We start from the raw sequence: 25374 nt of genomic DNA, 5'->3' as shown, positions 1-25374 counted from the left end.
TCTAACTATATAGCCCAGGCTGGCCTGCGGTGTAAAATTCCTTTTTTTTTTCAGCCACTGGAGTTCCTGGGCACTGTTATGCCCAGCCTCACCCGTGCAGCCAGCTACCGATGCATTCCCCTCTTCTCTGTTTGATCCACTTTCATTTATTAATTTTAGATAAATAGACAGTTTTGTCCTTAGAGGAAATATTTATGAAGAGAGTCACTGCTGCATCTGTATTTGGTAGGAGAAGGTACATAAACAGTAATTCCAGGCCACTTCTCTTTATAGCCTGATGCCTTTTCTCCACCCCCCAGGCTTGAAATCTAAGTATAAAAGTAGAGAATATGACTCTAAGATGATTGACAGCTTTACCACCTTGTTCTGAAAACAGGCAATCAAATATTCATTTATAATCACAAATTGCTTTTGGAACAAGAAAGGTTTTACTTATAAAAGGTACATTGAGCATCTTACTTACAAGCAGAGTGGAAGTGAGAAAATAATAGAAATATTCCCATCAAATGCTTATCGTCTAAAACTGAATGCCGATGACGAAAATCTGATATTAGACAGAGCATGTCTCATGTGAGGAAAATGGACCAGGATAGAAATGAATCTAAGACTTTTGAAGGCTAGGATCAGCCTCAAGTTATGACACTAAACGTCAAGTAGGGTTACTCGGGAAATATGGTTCCTTACAAGAGTTTGGTGAGATCAGGAGACATTTTAAGGGCTCTTCATGACATCTTCAAGTCTCAGGTAAAGGGATGAAATTTTCTAAGGCTGGAAGTTAATGATTCTCTTGAGAATGTGGTATGAAAACCTAAGGGGAAGCCTATGACAGGTCAAGGAACATGAGGTGGAGAGTTGGGCTTGAGATGGAGACAGACCAGGGACATGGCTACGAAACCAGGGTCATAGCTGCTGGATACATCACAGGCTTTCTGTAGTCCTGTTGACAGCCGTGTTTATCCCTTTTCTTCCTTAAAAAGTAACTGAAATTTGTGCAACCTCATTTTCCTGCCCCTTCTTAAGGGGCTGCTATTTGCACCTGCCCACTCATCACAGGAACCTTAAGCCAGCAGAAAGAGGTTTTTCCCTCCAAATAATATAATCCGACTCTTTGCTATTGTTCTGTGTACAATAAGTAAGTAAAATGGAAGAAACCATTCAGAATATTAATCCTTTGAGCTGCTTTTTCTAGGCTCTGTAATTTCATACAAATTATTCAGCTTGGGATCTCAGATAATTATAATTATGAATGCCTTGTTTTGTTTTTTGAAGTTTTTATATTTTGAGGTTAGTATAACCCCTTTTTAATGAAGCCATGTCTAGTTAATCCTTTGTTTGTTCAAATGAAACAGTGCATTAAGTATGGAATTAGATTAATGAGGTAAATATTATGAGTCATACACTCTCTAATCTGATACTCATTCTTATTTTTCTGACCCATGTGTTGTTTTCTGTCTTTCTTTCTCTCTTCATATAGGTTGTCAGTCCAGTGTAAAGCTGTTGGAGAGAGGGCGCAAAGGTAATGGATGACGTAATACCCTGGCTGCCCCGAAGCATCTTTTGTTGTGGAATGGTTATTCCTGTCCTCTCTGTATGAATCCACTGTGAGGGGCTGCTTTGTGGACGGAATCCTTTGCAAGAGCACATCAGCAGGAAAGAGAAAGAGACATTCAGTTGGAGGCTCTTGCTGAAATGGATTTAACTCTCCTTTCCACAGCCACCACTAGCCTGACCTCATACATTTCTAGTACAATGGAGTGGCTGAGCCTTTGAGCACAGCCCCATTACATCATCGTGGCAAATTAAAGAACTAGGTGGGGAAAGAGGACTTACTGTTGTCATGGCCCATGAGATGACTGGAACTCAAATTGTTACTGAGAGGTTGGTGGCTCTGTTGGAAAGCGGCACCGAGAAAGTGCTGCTAATTGACAGCCGGCCATTTGTGGAGTACAATACGTCCCACATTCTGGAAGCCATCAATATCAACTGCTCCAAACTGATGAAGCGAAGGCTGCAACAAGACAAAGTATTAATTACAGAACTCATCCAGCATTCTGCAAAACATAAGGTAAATGCTTTTTTTTAATGACTCTTGAAGTAAGCAGGAAATATTCAGGAAATGTTTTAATTGAAGCCTCTTTTTTAAGTATAGAAAATAATTTGAGGAAACTTTGATTGCTTTTTAGATTTGGTCTTCTTGCAGTACCTGAAAATAAATTAACAATCATACTTTCACATTAAGAATATTTTAAAGATTTATTAATTTATTTTATGTATGTGAGTACACTGTCACTGTCTTCACACACACCAGAAGAGGGCATCAGATCCCATCACAGATGCTTGTGAGCCACCATGTGGTTGCTGGGAATTGAACTCAGGACCTCTGGAAGAGCAGTCAGTGCTCTTAACCACTGAGCCATCTCTCCAGCCCCACATTAAGAATATTTTAAACTAAGTCAGGCATTGTGGCTTATGCCCATCTGTTATCCTAGCATGGGAGGCTGAGGGGAAGGATTGCTACAAGTTTAGGCAAACTTGGGCTACATAGTAAGACCATGGTCAAAAATGCCATGGGAAGGAAAAAGACCGTTTTAAACTATACAGAATAGCTAACTTATCGTAATTTGGACACATGCTGTGTTTCTTTATATATTAGTGAAATTAATGAAATTAATCTCAATGAAGTTATCTTATCAGTTTAAACAACATTTTGTATCTTCAAACACACTGGAAATCATTCTTTTCAGGTTCTTTGAAAGTGAGAACCAATCATTAGAAGTGGAAGTAACATTAATGTGTGGTAATATTGGTTAAGACATTATGTTCAGGAAAAAAGTATTACCGGGATAATGAAGTATTATGTATGCGTTAGGGAAGTCTGTTCCACCTACCCCCTTTTTGAGTAGGGTCTCATATGGTCTCATAAGGCTCAGACTGCTCTCAAAGTTGCTATATAGCTAAGGTCAGCCTTGCACACCTTAGCATCTTTTAGTAAACAGCTGATTTCCTTCCTGTTATATAGGAACTCTGTGTGTGTGTGTGTGTGCGCGCGCGCGCATGTGTGTGTTGGGTATTATCCTCAGAAATACCTCCTTTTGAAGTAGCCTCCTGGCTTGGAAGTCAGCAATTAGGCTAGACTGACAGGCCAGTGAACCTCAGAAATCACCCCCCACCATCACACACACAGACACACACACACACACACACACACACACACACACACACACACACACACACGCACTGTAATCAACTTTTTTATGTGGGAGTTGAGTACCAAACTCAGGTCTTCATGCTGAGATAGCTCACAGTCTCCTGTAGGAACTATTTTAACAAATGTTTCTTTAGGTGGAAGATAGTGTTTTTTAATTTTGTGAATTATATCATTTGTAAATTTTACCATTTTATATTATCAAATTTTTAGTACATCTTAAAAGTAGCATCAATTTTGCCTTTGAAAAGTAGCATAAAAACACATAACCAACCAATTCTTTGCTAATTTTACCCAGTAAATAATTGATTGCATCTCATTTTTATTCAATTTACTAATTGAAGTAAGCCATTAACAGTTTCAAGACCAGTAAAATGTGAGCTCCTACAGAGCCAGTGACTTGTTAGATTATTTTTCCCAAACCATCCCCCCCCACCCCCAGAATCCCTTTTGAAGGCAGGGTTTGACTTTGTGTTAGGTGAGATGACATTGGTTCTTGGTTCTTCTCCGAACCTCCCAAGTGCTGCAGGTGTGGGCCAAGATGGCAGGTGTGCAGTGCCCTGCCAGGCTCTCATCTTCTTTCTTGACACGCCTCGCATTTGCATTTTAGGTTGACATTGACTGCAGTCAGAAGGTGGTAGTGTATGATCAGAGTTCCCAGGATGTTGGTTCTCTGTCGTCAGACTGCTTTCTCACTGTGCTTCTGGGTAAGCTGGAGAAGAGCTTCAACTCTGTTCACCTGCTTGCAGGTGAGTCCGGGACCCCGGTGGAAAGGGCTTGCTCTGTCGTGTCATTGTGTGTGAGCAGCGCCACAACTGAGGTGTAAAATGAGTCACAGCTTTAGCGTGGCCTAATGCTTTCACTGATCTTGGATACTGTTACTCCTTCACATTCCTCTAACAAATTTGTGAAGTGGTGTTTTATTTTATTTTTTGTTTGTTTGATTCTGAGGCAGGTTTCATTGTAGCTCAGGCTGGCCTCAAGTTTGAAGCAGTTTTTCTAGTACTGAAATTACAGCTGTGAACTATCACACCTGGCTGGGTCAGTGTATTCTGACTAAAACGCCTCTTTGTGTCTTATTAGCTGGCAATGTCACATATGACTTGCTTGTAGCCACTTGCTTCTGTCTGATGATTTTCTGTGTACCTGCTGTATAAGAACATTGAGTGATCTGAATCTCAGCTCTTATGAGTTCTTATCTTTTGGCCAGAGCCAGGCCAGCATTACCATGTCAGACTCTTACTATATATACGTGAAGCAGACTCCAGAGATAAGCTTACCTTCTCAGGCATATGAACAGTGACATAAAGAACAAATTTTGCAGACTGTTTTTTCTAATTACTACGTAGACTATTTTAAAACTTACTTACTTTTTGCCAAATGGCATTCCTTTGTTTTCTGGGAAGGTTCTTATCAATCAATTGTAGCTTTGGGAGTGGCACTCACTGGGCCACAAGGAAGAATACAGGTTCAAACCAGCTGGTGCAGCCTTATGTCTGACGCCTCTGGAGTCATAACGCCTCATTCCCTTTTATAAAAAAATATATAGTCTGTGTGTGGTTTTTGTTTGTTTTTTATGCTTGGAAAAAAGTTTTAATATGTGTTAAGCAACTGGGTAATTTTGTCTAGCATGTGGGAAGGTCTACACTCCCTGAGAGAGCACAGTGCCACACATGCATCTCACGGACTCCAAACCAAGTGGTCATCCTTCGCTTACCTGTTACAGATTGGCTCACAAGAATGGGAAAACATTGACCAATGCATGGGACCTTAACATAAAGTTGCTACCAGGCAGAGAAGGATGTTTTTTAAAGTGTGACCTGAGAAAATATATTAGTAGATATTATCAATCTCCACCTTTGGTGCTTATTAGGAGGATACAGTGACCTTGATTAGTTAATGGCAATTGGTTATTAGAAATATAAACATGTTAGTTTTAAGATCAATAGGTTGTTGGTATACAGTTTTAAAAGGTTAACACTCTGAAACTCCACGAAGGTTTAGGTAAGATCCCTGTATTTCCAGTTCTTTCACACATTTTTGCTTTAGTTCTTTAGGAAGAAGGTTAGTGTTTTGTCATTGTCCTCCCCACCCCCACACCACACCCCAGGGCGTCTCTAACTACACTTTACATTTATGCTGTGTTTCTCTAGAGTCTCTGTATGTGTCCTTGAGTGAAGCCTACTTTTCAGAGAATGTAGCTTACATAATTCTGTGACTATGATTATATTCTGTCCTGTCTCTGTTGGTAGGTGTGTGTGTGTGTGTGTGTGTGTGTGTGTGTGTGTGTGTGTGTGTGTGTGTGATGTTAAGCAGATGTTCTAGCACTGAGCTAGCTACTCAACCCCTGTCCTCCCACTCACCCTGACAGGTACATTTTCAGGATGTATAAGTAAGTGGGTTAGATATAACAACCTTTGAGTTCCACTAAAGGTAAATTTGGTATTCAAGTTTTTGTAGCCACTGTGATGGACTTTACTTCAGAGTTCTAGCTTTGTGTTCTCGTTTCCCTAACCCCAAAATGCAGAGGCTCACTCATGTTGGGCAAGCACAGTATTAACTGAGTCCCATGCCTAGACCCAGTCTTTAAAATGTTTGTATGTAAGATATCCCACCTTGCTTTTTTGAAACGTTTTTCCTGTGGAGAGCTCTGACCTGACAACTTGGTCAACAGATAGCCGTTCTGTAGGTGTGTTCTTAGTGAGTTTCTACAGTAGGTGTCTAACTTGACCTTCATTCCCTTTGCTCAAGGGCATTCCTTTGTTTTCTGAGAAGGTTCTTATCAATCAAGTGTGGCTTTGGGCGTGGCACTCACTGGGCTATAATGAGGAATACAGGTTCAGTATAAGCAGCTGACCACCTTATGGCATAGGGAGTCAGAACACCCCATTTTCATCTTATACAAGAGATATTTCCTTATATCATTAATACCTTTATCACTTAACAATATCTCCTTTAATATAAACCTTAGACATTGACAGAAAGAGGGGTTAGAAGGAAGAAAAACAAGACTGGAGGAGTAAAAGAAAAGAGTGGATGCACTGGTGACCTAGATTTCAGACATTTTTGTTGACATGCTCCTTAAAGCTGAGAAGGACAGGTACTGTATTTTTTTCTCCACGGCTCATGGCTGAATGTCGTCAGAAAAGTGATGTAACTGGAGTTATGTTTTTTTTTGGTTTTCTTCTTTCCCAACTATCAAAAAATAATTATTCAACTTACTGGGAGAGTATTTTTTGTGAGAATCAGATAGTACATGTGAAATCTGTTTCAGTAGTCTTTTTGAAGACTATCATTGTTATGAACTGGAAGACTGAAATAATCAGTTGTTAACATTGACTTATGATTAGCTATTTAGGTTTTGCTAATCTTAAGAAAACTTCAAAAAACAAACTCATTTCTTGGCTTTCACGTTATAATCTTAGTCTTTTTGCTGTTGTTCTTATTTAAGAGTACTAGGTTTATTTCACAGAACTGAAATAAATAAGTAAATAAGTGAGAAAAAATCCTTTTATCTCAGGCTTTTATTTTATACTAACAAAGAAAAGATGAAGAAATAAATGATTTAATTTGATAACAAGTAGGTTAAAAGCTAGCATACAGATAAATAATACTATTCTGTTACCTTCTCTTAATCCCAGTTGGCTTCTTATTGTTGTTGTTGTTGCTGTTGTTGTTGTTGTTGTTTTCAGTTAGGGGTGACACACACCCACACTTCCTTCCTCGTGGTCTTCCTGCTCCCCTTCTGCCACTTTCGAATATTCTACAAACATATGCTAGCATGGCGTTCTCAGTCTTTCTCAGAGTCTCGGAGTTTTGGGTAGTGCAGCAGCCTTGCCTGGCTCTCTTCCCCACTGATAGAAGCAGAAGAGTAGCTTTGGGACAGTGGTAGAGCATCTGCTTAACATGTAAGATCCTGGATGGTCTCATCCCATTGCTTCTAGAAGGAAGGAGAGGATAGGCCTACATACTCACAGACTTCCCTTTTGTTTTCTGTGATTATGGAAATCAAACACTCAGCTATACAGCAGCTCATTTCTGTCCTGTAATGAGTGACAGGACAATGGTACAGCAGATAAAACTCATGACGAGTCACAGACTTCAGTTCTTCACATACAGATGGTGATTCAGTGACTCTTCCATGTTCTCACCATGTGCCTAAGGCTCCTACCTACAAGTATTTCCAGAATCTTCTAGACTTTTTTTAAGCCTAGCTAGGGAATAAAGGGTCCTTTTTATTGTTTTTTCTGTTTTGTCTTTTTTTCCCCCCTTGAGAGCGGCCTTTTTGTGTATACCTGGAGGTCCTGGAATACATAGGCCAGGCTAACCTCAGACTCATAGAGATGTTTCTGCCTCTGCCTCTGCCTCCCAAATGCTGGAATTCAAGGCCTGAGTCATCATGCCTGTTCGTTTTGTTCATTTTTTCTGTTTCTTTAACCTACTTTCTCCAACTAAACCACGTCTACTCCAAAAGGCCACACCTCCTAATAATGTTACTCCCTATGGGCCTATGGGAGCCTTTTTTAATTCAAACCACATCTGCCATGTAGGTGCTGGGAATTGAATCAGAGGCCTCTGAAAGAGCAGCCAGTGCTTTTAACCACTGAGCCATCTCTTCCAGGGTGTCTATTCTTAAAGACCTTCTCTAGTAACTCTTTGTCAGCCTCTTACAGATTTTAGAATCATGACCTTCATACTTTATGGAATGAAGCAATGTATAAAAATTATTATTCATAAAATTCAAATCATTAAATTATTTTAGCCAGAGGGGCTCATCAAATAAATGTGTAACTACTTCATCCTATGCGAAACAGTAGATTAGAATAATTATAAAAGAAAAACATTATTAAGTATTTTGTGGGAGATAGTCTTAAGTTCATTGCTAAGAGTTTTTAGTAAACATTAAGTCTCTGAACACAGCTAAGATCTTAAATTACTGTTTGCTGTGATTGAAGGAAAAATACTTTTTTGCTTGAGGTATTACCTAGTATAGATTGAAGTGAACAAATGTATACTGAGACTCTTAAGTATTTTAAACAGGAGTCTAGAGTGATTTAATAACTTAATAAATGTTAAGTTTCTGTTTAATGGAATTACTGTGCTTCCCAAGGAAATCATAATAGAATGCATTTTTTCTGGTTACAGATTTTCTGTCAGTGCTGTTATTATCAATTCTATTATATAGTTTTGATGTTTCTTCCCCTTTGAAAATGAAAGAACATTTCCAATCATTTCATACCAAAACATGTAGCATCTGATAAGAGATTAAAATAAAATATTTCAGTAAAAGCACTCCAATTATTCAGAATTGGTTGCTACTTGTCAAAAACAAACAAACAACAACAACAAAAATCTCAAAAAAAGGGCTGGGGATTTAGCTCAGTGGTAGAGCGCTTACCTAGGAAGCGCAAGGCCCTGGGTTCGGTCCCCAGCTCTGAAAAAAAAAGAACCAAAAAAAAAAAAATCTTAAAAAAAGAAAAGTCTCCCAAACTGAAAGTGACCCAGAGTTACCGAAATAGGTATTTACATTCACATATACAATGGAATTATTTCCCCTTTAAAAAAAAAGAGCTGAGGGTTACAGCTCAGTGGTAGAACATTGGTCTAACATAACATAGAAGAGGTTCTGGAGTTAATCTCAGGATTGAAAAAAAATCATGCTGTTGTTTTTTACAACATGAACCAGGAAACCATTATGCTGAGTGAAATTAGCCAGGTACAGAAGGATAAATTCTACATCAGATCCACTTACATATTTAGTCTAAAAAGTCATTGAAATAGAGAATTGAAAGCAGATGTGGTGTGTGCTTGTAGTCACACCACTTGGGAAGTAGAAGCAGATGCATCAGGAGTTTAGGGGGATCTATCCTGGGCTATAATGACTGTGTCATAGACCCAGAAAGGGTGGTAGGAGTGATGGGGCTGGTGTTGATTGGAGGATACAGGCAGACCTTTTGAGTTATTAGTTGAGTAGGTTTCTAGAGGTAACAATGTGGTAAGAAGTATAGTTAATAACACATTGTATACTTGAAATCTGCTAAGAGAATATAATGGGTTGTTATTACTATATCCACTAAAAATATAAGTATAATAACATTTCAAAATTTATATCACATGGTTATAAATTTATTAAAGTTTTACTTGCAAGTTATACTCCAAGAAAACTAGAAGAAAAGGAATCAGTTTTGTGACTTCTTGCCATGTATTTTCCTGATATTCTTTGAGTCTTAGTTTGCATGAAATGTTTAAATTATATTGTCTTTCATGCAGTTGTTACCAGGACTAAGACATTATGCCTGAGACTCTGTCTTTTGATAAAATGGACTGTAGAGCCATCTAAAGTACTTACTTGTTTTCCTCATTCTTGATATTTGCACAAGCCAAATACAGTTACCTGGAAGACAGCAGTGACATCAGTCTTGTCTTGTACTACTTGTGTCATTGTCCTCTGGAGAGAGGCCAGGTCTAGGCATATTTGGCTTTTTCATCGTGGGCAGAATCTGATGGGCATATTTATGGTCGTGTTGTAGATTGGGCTCTAGGGAAGGGGCGACTGGGAGAGCAAAGGCTTGTCCCTGCCCTTGAGAGTCTCCTAGTTAATTTGGGAAACATGTCTAAACAGAACGAAGCAAAGGAAAGCACATGGTCATGTGCTTTGTGATGTATAATAATGTGTAGTCTGTAGAAATAGGGGACGATTATTTACAGCAATGGAATTGTAGTAGAACCTTGAAAACAGTAATGTTTGAGTGTGGAGGTTCCTTTGAATTCAGTGGGGGAGAAGTGCAACAGGATAGCTCAGTGAGGAAAAGCTCCTACTGTGCACACAAGAAAACAGTGACTTGAATTCAATCTTGAGAACCCTCATGAAGGTAGAACTAACCCCACAGAGTTGTTCTCTCACTCTGCTTATGTGCCATGCCCTTCTACAAATATTATACACAGCCAGGAGCTAGAGATCCAGCACAGGTAGTACAGGGCTTGCCTAGTGTCCAAAAGCTCTGGATTTAGTCCCCATGCCACATAAAACGGGTGTGGTAGCACACACCTACCTGTAATTCCAGCATTCAGTAGGCTGACACGGAAGGAGTGTGAGATCAGAGTTCGCTTGGGTTACAGAACTTGATTTAAAAACAACAAACAGTCGTGGAGGTAGATTTAGAGGGTTAATGAAGAGACTGGAGGGTTTTTCTTTTTTTCTGTAAAAAGAAAAAATAGGAATGTAGACAAATTGATATACATGCTCTTTAAACATGAGTTTATTTCAATGTGATGGGCATTGTGAGCTATCAGAGGTTTGGCTACAACATCTGTCACCTCTCAGTCACCACTAGATCTTTCTTTGTTCCCTCAGCCTAGCCAACACCATCTTTCAGAATGCTCTAGGAGCCTCTAACTTGTCTCACATCCTCTGTCTTGTTACATTCCAGCCCATAATGCACAGTTGAAGCCAAAGTTAAATGTATTTTATTTCCAGATTGTTTCCCTTTTCAGTTTAATATGTGCCAGTAATCTTAGGATAAATTATAGACTCCTTAACTAACTCTGACCGTGGCTGACTTTTGTCTGCCTCTCTGACTTTAGCTAAGCCACTTTCTTTTGCCTCTTCCCTTCTCCCTTCTCTCTGTCCTTTCTCCTCTGTGCTCTGCTCCCCTCTTCTATATCATCCCTTCCCCCTCCTTCCCTCTCACCCTCTCGTTTTCTCTCCCCCACTTTTTAGATTATCAGTCTTTATCCCATTTGCTTAGAATCTCCAGTCTTACAGTTTCTGGACCTCCACAGAACCCTTTTTTCTTCTCTGCCTCTGAGGCTATCTCCTTGCCACTTACTAGGCGTCTCCTACATTTAATGTAATTTTAAACCTCCTGGTTACAAGGTACAGTTGGTTACCACAGGCTGTTTTTTAGCTACCAACCATAATTAATTAAAGTTTTGATCTTATAATTATTTGGCTAAAATTTGTCTAACTAAATTGTCATCTCCAGAAAGTGCCTCTGTCTTGGTCCTTTTGCTTAGCACTATGTCCACATTATAGTACATGCGCACTGAATGATTCGTTCGTTTAGTTTTTGAGACCGGTCTCTGTATGTAGCACTGTCTGTCCTGACCAGTGCAGCCTCAAACTCACAGTGGTCTGCCTGCCTCAGTCTCCCAAGTGATGCGATCAAAGGTGTGCATCGCCACAACAGGCTCTTTTTTTTTTTTTTTTTTAGCTTTAAGTTTTTATTGAATTCCAGCCTCAGAATTGATAGCCAGGTTTCAGTGTCACTGTCTCTAGCCAGTATTTTCAGAATCTTCACAGGATTTCTGAAAGTAACTTTTAAGACATACCAGATTTATAGATGTTAAAATCTTGGTAATTTCTCCAATTCTTTTTCTCAATGTCAAGAGTTAAAAGCTCAACTATTGGAAATTTAGGATATTAGAAAAGAAAAAGTTATATAACCTTAAACTGTTTAAATTTTCCTTAACATTTCCTATAATGATAAACTATGAATTTCAACTATAGAAATTTCTCATTAAAATGTTCAAGTATTTCCTATTTAAGCATATTGGAAGTTCTAAAATGTTTTTACTTAAATTAATTTGTACTGAGCTACTTAAAAAATAATTGTGGCACTTTAGTAAGACATTGATTCTACTGCATACCTTAAGTACCTCAGGTATAACCTTCAATAGCAGGTTACTAGAGAGAATAAAGTGTGGCCTTAAGGCGTGAGTCGTTTGGGACTGTGAGGGAACACTGAGGTCTGACGCACATGATGCAATCCTAAAATCGGTATCCTCACCCTTTCCAACCAATGCCACCACCAGCATGAGGAGGGGCTCCACAGTGGAAGGAATCAATGTAAGCTTTTATTTTCTCCAGATCAGTTCCATGGTGTAAAGCTCTCTCTGTAAGCAACTGAGGATCATGTATTCTTTGTGCTCCAGACAATATTTCTTCTCCTCTCATGAACATAAGAGTTGGACTGTTTAGGATTTCTTGGGTCAGGCATGGTATAGAAAGGTCTTACGGCCAATGGATATTTATCAAGCACATAAAATTCTGCATCATACTTTTCCTTCACCTGATGACCCGACAGTTTTTCATTTGGTTTACTTAGATCTTCATCATCCATGATTTTTCCTTCTTTCTTGTTCTTTCTGAACTCTTGACTGTCTGATTCAGCTCAGCTGTTCCGGCTCAAACTCCTCTGGAAGCTGACTGATTCAGTCTGGCTTCTCTCTTGGCCTCTGGCTGAATTGCTCTGTCTGATTTCGTAACTTTTGCAATGTGTTCTAATCTTCTGGCTCCTTTTCATTTTCTGGCTTGTTCTGTTTTCACCTGTTCTTTCTCTGCATCCTGTCTCTATCATTGTCCCAGTAAAACTCCCTTCTTCTCGCCTCTGCTCCTACAGGAAGTAGTCTCTCCTTCCTGTCTGTTCTTGTGGGAGTTGCAGGGGTGGGGCGGGGGTGGGAGTGGGGTGGGGCAACCCATCTCTGTCAAATCCTTATCTGATTGTCACCTTGTCTGCCCCTCAGTTAGACATCCTTGTTTGAGATTAAATGTGTGTACTAAAATTGTGTCTGTATTCCAGAGGGATTAAAGATACAACGCTAAGGGCTGAGCCCTACAACAATTAGAAACAGGTCTTTTCTTTTCAGTAAGTAACACAGTGTCAGGGTTCACAGTGTGATCAATATCCTCCAACAAAATTGTGTTCCAGTTGTTTTTATTGGTGATTGGCTTATTGAGTGGGGATCATTTTCTTCCCTTGCTGCTTTTTCCAAGTCTTCTATAAAATTGCAAAGTTGGTCAAAGAGGAAGACAAGGTTTCATCGTTGTTTGTACTAACTATATTAAACCTAGGCCTAATGCATAGTGCTCTGTCACTGAGCTGTGTCCAGGCTGGCCTTGAACCTGCAGTCTTCCAGTCCCAGCTTCTAAATAACTTGGATATAATGGGCCTGTTCCACAGGACCCAGCTACAGACTGTTAATAAGAGCAGGATACACAGATTGTCGTGAGAACTTGCCTAAAAGTAGGTAGTTTTGAGCTGCACATAGAAAGGTGCTAGCAATGACTTGTATAGTGACTGAGTCTTGACTGTGTACTCATTAGTAGATTTGAGTGAATCATTCTCTCTCTGGAGTGAAGACTTACACTTCTCTTGATTCATAGAGTTACCTTGACTTATAATTGTATTTTATTTTGATAATCACTTGAGGGGCGTCCAACAGCCACCTTGTCCTCCTTGGGGTACGATTGTAACTACTGTCCTAGAGGTTTTCTAAGGGATGTGGCTTTGATTCCTGGAACCACAAACTGGGCCACTTAGGATGTCTGAGAAAATTTATGTGTTAAGTGTTTGGAAAAGTTCCCTGGGTAAAGAAGTATAAGGGTCCAGTGTTGCTTTTGGCCTATCAAAGAAGTGGTATTCACTAGAACTACCTTTTCCCCCTTTGGTAGTGGAAGGTTATTTTCTTGCTTTGTGCCTTCTCTCCTATGCTAAGAGTCTCTGGGACATTGTCATCTACAAATAGGAAACAGGTTTTGTGCCCCCACCCATGCCAATATAATTTTTGTCTTTGAATGGAATCAGGAAATCCGTTTTGAATACTAAAAATATGAAAGACTGCGTCCATCAACAGTTATTCATTGTAAAAAAAGGAAAGATTCAATAAACATTTGTTGAGTTCTAATTATATGCTAGGCACTATGTTAAATGGTGAAGTGATTAAAGAGTGTTATTCACAGTGAATTATAGCTTGAGAAATATAGGAGTACACACACACACACACAACTAGACAAACTCACAGTTATCAGATCATTCTGAATTGTGTAAAATTCACTTTTAGTTTGTGTGTGTGCTTTGTGGTTTTAAACCTCAGGGCTGGCTGTGAGCTTGCCATGTAGAGGAGATGCCCTTACACTCTTGCTCCTCCACTCAGCCTGCCTCGCTGAAGTTACAGATGTATGTCACCACACCTAGGGAATTTTACAGAACAACTCAAGGATATGCCAGCAGGACAGCCCAGCAGGTGAAGACACCTGCCACACAAGCCTGACAACTGGAACTCCTAAACCATCAAAACCATGTTCAGAGACTGTCAGCATTTAATACAGCAAAGGAAGATTATATTAGCATTTTAGCAGTGAATATAGGTACATGTTCAGAAGGTTTTGATATAAAATGTATTTTCTTGGTCAAAGTAAAAATAAAATTGGAATACACTGTTGTAGAAGAGGCATCACTTGGGCTTGCCTGTGTTTTGAAGAATACATGAAGTGAATTGTAAGGATTGACTTGACAGGGATTCATCCAAGTAGAGAGCACAGCTTTCTGTGTTAGGTACATGTGGGATGATGATAGGGCAATAGTCTGAATATTAGGCTGGCATTATATTTCTGCCTCAATAGCTTTAGATTTTATTTTATAAATAGGAAATAACATCAAAACATTATTTTGTAATTTTTATGTGGCAGCAGAGTAGAAATAAATAAACAAATAAGAAAGAACAGATGGTTTTGAGAGGGTTACTACTGAAGTTATTCAAGTATAAGGTATAAAATAAAAATTAATTAAAAATGGAGCATTATTGTGCTATAGTAAAGTGTCACTTTTGTTAATTATGTAAATATTTGGCTTTTAGAAAATGGCTTTTACAACTGATTACAAATAAACCAAGAAAAAGAAATAATCAGAATTGTTGAGTAGAATCTTATGCATTTTATTTTACTTGGCATATTTTCTCCTGCCATAATGCATTGATACTTCATAGTGTTTTTTTTTTTTTAAACAGAAAATAATACTTTTGATTGGAGTTGTGAAGGAGGTGCCCTTGGGAAGAACTTTTGCTTGGCTGAGTGAAAATATAGGGACATATAAATGATGTATGCCTTTGAAGCTCTAGCAAACGTGATCTCTTTCCAAAGTGATATGTTTTTATTTCTACACATGCATTCTTTTGGTTATGGTGGAAGATTAACAAGCGGCAGCACAGCAGCGTGTCTGTCATTTTTTCCATCTCCATTTCTCTCTAGACCAGAAGCCTCTGACTGTGTCTGTCTGCCTGTTAAACACGTTAGAACCCCACTGAGTAGGGTACAGCTATTCTCAAGTTCAGCTGTGCACTGGGGACATGTATGAGTGTTACTACCATTTTACATTTTCTCCATTCTTAGCTGATAAGCAGCATAGAATTTAGGGTGGAGAGAAAGTTGGTAGTATTAACGACGAGATAAGTCCATGACAACTTTTAAAATACGACTTTCCACAAGGAGAGGGGTAATGAACTGCTGTTTGAGGTTTTGTAATACACTAATGTGGACTGCTTGGGACAGTAAGCTTTGTAACAAGGTCAGAGAAGCTTCTGCTTTGAGTTGGTGACTGGCAGCTCTGAGGATATATAAATGAGCTCTGTGTTCCTTCCTTTTGATGTAGATCTTGTTTGCAAGAGAATCTTTGAAAGGAAAAGGAATAGTTTAGATATTTCGAAACTCATTTGCTGATGAGACCACAGACAGTTTGTAAAGGTTCAGGATAGATCTTCAGTGTCTCATCTGTTGTTAATTAATGAAATGAAACTGGAGTGAGAATACAACAGTGAATGAAAGGTCAGTGAATGGAAACCACTGTCAGTGACAGCGGATGTCAGCCCAGTGGATGTTGTCATAGATAAAGAGCAGGAAAATGTGCTCTTTGGCTGATGTAATATTTTCTGGAAGTGCACAGTTTGGCACATTTCAGGCCAGACTGAGCACTAAATGAAAGTTCCAATTTCATCGAAATCTATTAAATATTTCAAAGTCTGACTTAGTGTTTGTACTAAATATTAGTTGAAAATACCCAAACAAACTTACGTTTTATTTAGCAACAAAGCCTCCCTAGCAACCAGTTGTATGCAATTCTGCTTTAATTGCTTGTGGCTTCTGGTCTCAGGAAGGGCTAAAGTATATAGTTGGAGAAGGATTAGGGAAGGGGGTATGAGGGAGGAGTTGACCATCATATGAACCTTCCAGTGTGTTTGCTTTTGGGTCATCCATGCTCTTGGCCATAATCCCTCACTCATCACTCTGTAAATGAGCCTAAAAGACGTTGTTTACTTCTCCCCCACAGAAGAGACATTGTTTACATCTCCCCCACAGAAGAGATTTTAGCAGCAGTTGTGTTTAAGCCTCTTATCTCTGGACACACACAGACACACACACGGACACACACATGAACACACACACATGAACACACATGGACACACACACACACACACACACACACACACACACACCTCTTCCCTCTTCCCTCAGTTTGGGGAAGAGCTACACCCATTGTAGCATTCGTACTAAGAACTACCAAATCAGAGTCATAAGGCTTGGACACCATAGATAACAGGGTGTCCCTGCTGAGAAAGGGAAGTTAGAATTCTTAGGAAGTGGACTCATACCTTAGCTCTGCTATGTATTATACAATGCAATTCTGAGCCTCTGTGTTCTTATATATAAATAGGAATAGAAATGACTTTTACTTCACAGCATATTTAAAGATTGAAATGATGCCTGTAGAATGAGGGATGGTAGGCCACCCCTGTAATCCTGGTGTTGCTTGTCATTATTTTAGTTCAGTATATTCTGTTGTTAGTTTTCAGTATGATTATTTACAAATTTAAAATGTAATTCAAGAGGTGGGTTTTTTTAAATTCTCTTTCTTTGAGAATATTTTATTGGAACATGGTTGTGTTAGTTTTAAATGACAGATGTCCTATGAAACAATTCTTAGGTTAAATGACAACATATAGAAGTTAAAATTTTAATCATACAATTAATTATAAAATAGTACCTGTTGGTTGGTATAAACTAAGCAAAGAAATGTGAGAACCTTCACTGTGTTGCTGTAAGACAAAGCTGCAGGGTCATACCTATATTCTATATACCTGTATTCTATAACTGGAAATACTGAGAGAAATGCAAATTATACACCTGACAGTGGACATCTGGGAGCCCATGCTGCCTGTCCCAGATTATCTGTGGTTACACTTGTAGGCACAGGAAATCTAGTTGATGGCAGTGCAGTCGTTCCAGTCTAGCATTTTCTTGTATAGAATGACACTAGCAGCTAAAGCTTTAGAGGGATTTCTTTCCACGGTTAAGTCAGTTTGGAAATGCTTATGTGACTGCAGTAAATTAAACCACTTTCTTTGGAGATGACATTTTTTGGAGTTCTTACTATGTTAACAGAAGCTGTGATTCTCTCGGGGAGATGAGACAGACAGTATTTCTCTGACTTTTTAGACAGTTCCCCTCTGTCAGCTTCTTCCAGGACACCAGTGCTTTGTAGCACCCCTGGGAAATGTGACCTTAGACTTTGAGGCTGAAAGGCTCTGCCTTTTTACTTTGTATCTTAGGAGATCCTAAAGAGGTACTAGGATAGAGGATGACTGCTGTCATGGAGTAATAGCCACTGATACCTGCTTGAGTGTTTGCTTTGTAACACACACAGAATACTGTAGGCATGCTAGCCAATCCCTTTAGAATCTGTTCTACAGATGAGAAAACAAGGAGTTGGGGACTCAGTAGCTACACATCAGACATGTAGAATGTGTTGAGCTAGGAGTGAACTCGGATACAGGAACTTGCTCTCCCTACTGTTTGGTCCCTGGGCTTCTATGTGTGCATGCAATGACGAGAGTAAAGCACATACAGGTGTAGATCTTGAGGGCCTTGCATCATACAGAACAGTTTGGGATTTCTACAGAGATCCGCTTCACCCGCTCTGTCCACCAGTTTAGCTTAAGACATTGCAACTGCTCATGCGTAAGAACAGTTTTACAGTAATCACAGACGTGGACTGGAGGTAGGAATGTTGTCTTACATTTTGCTGGTGCCTTAATTGTTGTTACAACTTCCTGCTATTGTAGCTCACTGCTTCTGGCTCAGGACTGAGTACAGACAAAAATATGTGTCCAGTTGAGTTATATGTGAGTTGAACAGGTATTTTCTATAATTCTAATCTTCAATGTTCCTGAGTTGAGATATTAAGAAGTAGCAGTTTGGATAGTGCAGGATTTTATAAAAAAAAGTTTGGTTCTTGTGTTTTCATTTGGATAGAAAGGAATATTTATTCAAATTGGAAAGTCCTGTGAAGGCTTTAGTCATGCTTTTCCCCTCCAGGAGTTCAGAGTGCAACAACATGGATTTCACTGTGAATTATGGCAAGATTATGACACTTAGTGAAGGCCGTGGGGCAGGTGGTTAGACATAGAGGATGGACCACAGGACTGGCATTAGTGACGTGGCTTAGTAGGGAATGGCCGTTGCTATCAAGCCTGATAACCTGAGTCCCATTCCTAGGGCTCATATGGAAGGAAAAGAGAACTGGTTTTAGCAAGTTATCCTCTGACCTCCATACCCCCAACCCACTTTTAAAAATTAAAAAGAGGGAAAGAAACTGAGGGAAAAAACCAACCCCAAATTCTAAATTTGAACCCAAGACTCTTGCCACAAAAATTCTTGTACTCTGAATGATATAGGACCCAGCAACACCTCTTTGTTGTGCTTAGAGAAATGAAGAGGATTTCTAGAACTCAGGGGTCATTCTGGAGCCTTGACTAATTGCTACAGAATTGTAATGACTGGTTATAGAGCATAAGGTATGTTTTTGCTATCTTAAGAAAAATGATCAGGCAGGGTGGTACAACCTGAATTCCAGCACTTTGGAGACTGAGGTCAGAGGAGTTCACGGTCACTCTCAGCCACAAAGTAAGTTTGAAAATTTCTCAAGACCTTGTCTTATTCCACCACCACTACCAGAAACTCTTCTGTATGGTTGAAAGACTTAAAGTTGACTCTCAGAAGAATTTACATTACTTTTATTGTAAAAAAAAAAAAAGTAACATTCAATTTATCACTTTTTAAAATATCTGTTTGTTTACTATTGTAAATAATTATTTTTTTACTTCTTTGCTATTAAAAAACCCCTTAATGTCCCATAAATAGCATTTGCATGGAGAGAGAAAGGGGACCATATATCATAGAGTATGTGAACATTTAAGAGGCTTTCAAAGAAAGGCAGGAATTCTTTTCTGTGCCCTCAATCTTGCCCATCCATCCATAATCCAGCCTTATAGGCTAAAGTCAGTGCTGGATTCTCCCTCAGTTCTAGCGTCAGCAGCTAAAGAAGGAAATGTGTGCATAGACAGTGTTGCTGGATGGTTCTAGTCAGGTAGCCCCGAGGGCTGGTGTACTTACTTTGTCCGTGGCGTAATCTTCCAATGTTTATCCTCAGGTGGGTTTGCTGAGTTCTCTCGTTGTTTCCCTGGCCTCTGTGAAGGAAAATCCACTCTAGTCCCTACCTGCATATCTCAGCCTTGCCTACCTGTTGCCAACACTGGGCCAACTCGAATTCTTCCCAATCTCTATCTCGGCTGCCAGCGAGATGTCCTCAACAAGGTGGGTGCCTCAGAACACCTTTCTTTGTGTCTGTCAGCAGCAGCTGCAAGGGCAGCAGTTGTCTGTTATCTGTGGAGCACTCTGTGACCTCAGAAGGGGACGTTGTCAGTGTGACTTCTAGCTCTGTGCTGCATCATCTTTACACATTGCTTTGATTATTTATTGCCATGTATTGACACCCAAATTGCTGTTGCTTGTTTACCTCATAGTTCTAAGACACTCGAAATACCATGGGTTATTTTGTTTTGTTTTTCATACCATTAGCCTTGTCTTCTTGGACTACTAATGTTCTACTACTGTATAATTGGGTGTCCTACATTTACAATGAATTGATTTTTTTTTTTAAATCACATTAGAAAGGATTGAGTTCGGGCCTTGGATTGAGGACCGTCCTCATGATGACAGCTAGCAGGAGGAAGGGGAAGATGGCCACGGATGGTAGACAGACTTAGACGCGTGCTCTGTCAGTTCCACTGTGTCTCAAGCGGCTGGGACAATTTGCAGAGAGAGGGACATTTATTCTTGCTGAAAAGTTGTGGACAGCCCCGACCAGGCGTGAGCTGTTAGAGAAACACATATTGGATGGAGGCACGAGTGCATAATGCCACAAATGTGGCAAAATAGACTTTACTCTGGTTTTACAGCTTATGTGCACTTCAGCAGGAAGGCTGAAAAAGAAAAGTGCTCTTCCTACTTGGAAAAGTGACTTTTCTCTAAAATCGCTTAATTTACAATGTCACTAATTGAAAAAGCACTGGACTTTTCAACTCTTTGTTTTGGTTTTTGAGTACAGGATTTACCTGTGGAGCTCTGACTATTCTTTTTTTTTTTTTTTTTTTTTTTTTTTTTGGTTCTTTTTTTTCGGAGCTGGGGACCGAACCCAGGGCCTTGCGCTTCCTAGGTAAGCGCTCTACCACTGAGCTAAATCCCCAGCCCCAATATAACATTTTTTTTTTTCCGGAGCTGGGGATCAAACCCAGGGCCTTGTGCCTGCTAGGCAAGCACTCTACCGCTGAGCTAAATCCCCAACCCGCGCTCTGACTATTCTTGAACTCAAAGATCCTCCTGTCTGCTTTGAGTGCTGGGACTAAAGGCGTGTGCTCCTATGCCCAGCTAAACAATTTTTCGTTTTGTTTGTTTTAATTTTGTTTATTTAGTTAATTTATAATGCACCATGCCTGGCATACATGTATGCATGTGTGTGCCATGGGAGTGTAGAAGGTGACAGATCCTATTGGAACTGGAATTACAAGTGATTGTCAGTCACCATGTGGGTACTGGAAATTTATCCTGGATCCTCCGGAAGAGCAGCCAGTGCTCGCAACTGCTGAGCCCTCTCTCTAGCTGTTTTCTTCAACTCTTAACCTTAGTCAGTTTACTTCAGCTCTTGGCGATCTGTGAATGCCACTTTCCTTTGAAGGCAGCAGTTTCCTTAGCTTTTTCTTCTTGAAGGATGGGGACAGTTGGGCTCACTGGAAAGTGCAATGGCTTTTTTATCATCTAGAAAAGACTTTCTAGGAGGAATAAATATTGTCTTTGGACACTGGTGAGACAGTTTTGCTATTGTTTTTCCGTTCACCCCCTTGCTTCTGTAAGATTTGCCTCCTCAGTGTATTATTAATATGTTTGTGCTTTTGTGAGATCTGCCTACTTTAGATATATATGAGCAGAACCTCTCTGTTAGGGTCACAGTGCCTTTGAGCACGTGACTACTAAAAGTCATATGTATCCTGGTGGCAAAGCTAGAGACGTTTGGCTAATTTAATCCAGATTAAACACAAATAGAATTGAAGCCCTTGTTAAGGTTTCTGTTTTTTCTTGGTAAACCTTAACAGGTCAGTCAGCACAAATAATTGTTACATATTATTATTGTACTGGTTTTTATTTTTGACAATAATACATTGATTTTTCTGTTTCCTTTTCATACTTAACAACTGGGTGAACACTTATAAGGCAAGAGCAGTCAAACCGGAACCTGGGGTGAGAATAGGGAAAAGCACAGCTCTCAGGTGCCCCCCGTGCCGTGACTTGTACATGTATTGTAAGCAGAACATGTAGAATCTTTGTGGGTGGAGAATTGGCTTACAGAAGTTCCTGGGACAGTAGGTTCAGCCTGAAGCCACTATGAAGACTGTCACTAAGCCTCTTTACCACAGGTGGGAGTGAGCGGGGAGAGTTCTAAGGGGCACTGGACAGCTGAGCAGCCTTGGGACATTGGGCAGGAATTAGTCTATGATGATGAGACTCTGTGTTGACAAGAACTTTTGAGCCAAGGATTTTAGAGATTTAGTTAACCACTTTTATTTTGCTCTGAGAGAAAAATTCTATTCTGAAAGTATGAAATGAACTCACACGACCCCAGGTTGTTTTTACATGTTTTGATGTTGTTCCCTGCGTTGTTTGATTGCTTGTTTGTTTTTTGAGACACGGTTTCTCAATGTAACAGCCCAGCTGTCCTGGAACTTATGTAGAGCAGGCTGGCCTTAAACTAGAGACCCACCTGCCTCTGCTTCCTCAGTGCTGGGATCAAAGGCGTGCATCACCACACCTGGCTTCCTTTTGAGTTTTGTTTTTCTTAAGAGGGTTTATGAGCCCAGGCTACTCTGATTTTATTTAGCTGAGGGTGACTTTGAACTTCTGATCCTCTTGTCACTACCTTCAGAAGGCTGGGATTACAGATACATGGAACAGATTTACTGTCTCACAAGCATCATAAACTAAATCATCTTCCTGTTCAAATTCCGGATTTGAACATCCCAGAAGCAGTAATATATGTTTATTTTTCTTGAAGATCTCGGAAGGTAACATTTTAATCATCTTCCATAATGATATGCTCCTTCCTATTCCTGGAGAAAGAATTTAGAAGCTGAAGTTATTTGAAAATTCTAGACTGCTATTATCTTTAGTTGGGGTTACTATTGTTAAGATGAAACACCATGACCCAAGTTGAGGAAGAAAGAATTTATTTGGCTTATTCTTCCATATCACTGTTCATCATTGGAGGAAGTAGGGAAGGGACTCAAGCAGCGCAGGAACCTGGAGGTAGGAGCTGATGGAGAGGCCATGGAGGGGTGTTGCTCAACCTACTTTCTTGTAGAACCCAGGATCACCAGCCCAGGGATGGCACCACCCACAGTAAGCTGGGCCCTCCACCATCAACCACCAATTGAGAAAATGTCCTGTAGGCTTGCATTCAGCCAGATCTTATGGAAGCATTTTCTTCTGAGGTTCCCTCCTTTCAGATGACTTTAGCTTGTGTCAAGTTGATATAAAACTGTCTAGCACAGATACAATGTTTTTAATATTAAAAAAATAAATAAAGGGCTAGTCCAGGGAGATGGCTCAGTAGATAAAGGCACTTACTACCAACCCTACCAGTCTGAGTTTGATACCCAGAGACCACGTGAGGAGAAGAGAAAATTGACTCCTATAGGTTGTCCTCTAGCCAGTATATGCACTCTGTGGTGTGCAAACATATACCCAAAATAAATAAATGCTACACACACACACACGAACATACATATTCACACACATAATAATGTGCCACCAAATGTGTTAAAAGTCTAGGCATTCTCTTAGGAGGCTCATAGCTATATAACAGATGAAATATAATGCAGTGCTAAGTTGTTCAAATCAGGTTGGCCCCAAGTTTTAATTGTGTGCTGTACATTTAAAGTACTTGGCTCTTAGCCAGAATAATGACTTACATTTGTAATCGCAACATGAGCTGCAGACCAGCCTGAGCTGTATAGTGAGATCTTATCTTGGCACTGACAAAAAAAGAAAAAAAAATAAGCGTAGGTTCTTTACAGTGTTGTATTTAACCCACATAAGGTTGGGATCTAGGCTGCCCCAAGTTGTCATTTACCCAAGATTTTGTCATTGGCTTCAGTAGCAGAGATCTGTTTTCTGGAAAATGGAATTGTTGGCTTTGATTTTTTTCAAAACCTACCTTTAGTAAGGGTTCTTAAATGTTTTACCTCCCTTCTAGCCCATCATCCTCCAGAGGCAGTGGAAAGGAAAGGGCAATAGAGAAAGGAGGATATGGGCCTGTTTAGAAATAGTTCTTTGGGACAATTCCAATCTTTGTTGTTCTCAGTCCAGTCCACTAGCAAACACCAAACACGAACCAGCAACTTCAATCCAGTCCACTCAGCAGGTACCATGCACAAATCAACAAGAGCAGTTCAATCCAGAAGAAACCATGGGGCTCACCAACTAGCCCAAGTCCACTGTGGAAGCAACAGGAAGCCCCAGGAACCTCCCAGAGAAGTTCTTGGGCGAGTTTCTCTCTATGAAGTTACCACAGGTGAAGCTCAACAACTCAACATAAAGCCAAACACATCCACGTCTGTCACTGTATCCGGCTATTCCTGAGGACTGATGTACCCTAGCAGTCCTTTGGATCATAGTTGAGGGGTTTTTTTTCCCTCTTAGTATTTCTACAACTAGTTCTTTATCAGTGATGTTCAGTAGAAATATAATACAAACCACATACATAATTTAAAATATTCTAGTAGCTTTATTTAAAAAGCAGGAGACAAATTAGTGTTAATTTTAGTAACATTTTACTTAAGTCAATATGTAGCTAAAATACTTTAATACACAACCAGTATAAAAATCTATGTATTTTATATTCTTTTCCTTGTACCAAGGTTTTGAAGTCTGCCATGAATTTTATAATTCACATCTCAGTTCAGAGTGGTCACACTTTAGACAGAGCTATGTGAGGCCTTGAGTACCTTAGCGGACAGTAAGGTTAAACTCTTAGCACGAGCTAGCTATTTTGCACATCTAAAGGCATGCCTTTTGTTTAAACACTATGAGAAGTTACTGTCTGCAAAGTATCCCTTTCCTTCCTCTTATACTGTTCCTCCTGTTTCTTAGAGTCTGTTCTCCTGTTCTCTGGTTTTTACTAGTTGAAATGAGAACAGTTGACTGTACTGTATTAATGTCAATTGCTGATGCCCATTTCATATCTGGAATGGGAAAAGTTTGAGAATCTCTAGTTATTTGAAGGATGAGATTTTTTTCTTCTTTTGTAATTCTGGGGCCTTTGTGTACTAGGCAAGTGTCCGCCACCGAGCTGTACTTCCATCCCTCAAGTTTGCTGATTGCTTCTCTCCCTTAGCCCTTAACGGTTAGAGTAATTTTTTAAATTTTATACTTAAATATTCCAAATATTCTGATAAATTACCTATTGAGAATAGTGTGAAGCTCTGTTGTGTGTCTAGAGTGAACCCCTTAAGCTGTCACTAAACTATGTGCCATTAGCATTCTGTATGTGGCTTACCTGTGGCCTTTTCATGCAAATGGATTTTTCTCATGCTATCATATATTGCTTTTGGTAGAACTAGTGCTTATTTACTTATTTTGTATAGGTGTTGGGTAATAGCCTATATACAGCATTGTCAAGTGCTGATTTGGGAGTTCCAGAGAAATATATGATATAGAAAGATGAAAAGATCACCAAAAAGTATCATTAAAAATATTGCCTTTATCATGGGTATAATGCTATTTGCCGAGCTATTAGTTGTCTAGGTAAGAAAGATAATTCACATGACAAGGTAACTCACAGCATGGTTCCCAATACTGAAGCTGCACCAATGATGGCTGAGAGACAGCTCTGGGAAGAAGTAGTTTTGTGTACCAGCTCTCTGTCTACTCTATCCCTTTAATCAAATTGCTAAATCTTGTTTCCTTCCCCTGAAACCTGTGAACTCCTGATTCATGTGATGTTGAG

At 39.6% G+C, this 25374-nt stretch overlaps 1 protein-coding gene across 11 annotated transcripts in view; it reads left to right on the top strand.

Moving 5' to 3' along the window:
- Dusp16 (dual specificity phosphatase 16) overlaps positions 1 to 25374 on the top strand; it is an 83437-nt gene that overhangs the window by 34766 nt on the left and 23297 nt on the right. For 6 of the 11 annotated variants that reach the window (XM_087657042.1, NM_001106624.3, XM_087657041.1 and 3 more), the window contains 3 exons: positions 1475 to 2065; positions 3816 to 3954; positions 19468 to 19631. In XM_087657042.1, the coding sequence (XP_087513168.1) occupies positions 1838 to 2065; positions 3816 to 3954; positions 19468 to 19631 (531 nt within the window). In that variant the 5' untranslated portion in view covers positions 1475 to 1837. The remainder of the gene's footprint in view (positions 1 to 1474; positions 2066 to 3815; positions 3955 to 19467; positions 19632 to 25374) is intronic. The other 5 variants (XM_087657047.1, XM_087657051.1, XM_087657048.1 and 2 more) reach the window with 1 other exon arrangement.

This window comes from Rattus norvegicus, chromosome 4, assembly GCF_021556685.1.
Source record: "Rattus norvegicus strain SHRSP/BbbUtx chromosome 4, alternate assembly SHRSP_T2T, whole genome shotgun sequence".
In the NCBI taxonomy this organism is placed as follows: domain Eukaryota; kingdom Metazoa; phylum Chordata; class Mammalia; order Rodentia; family Muridae; genus Rattus; species Rattus norvegicus.
Note: the sequence above shows the minus strand (reverse complement) of the source record. Positions and strands in the feature narration are given on the sequence as shown.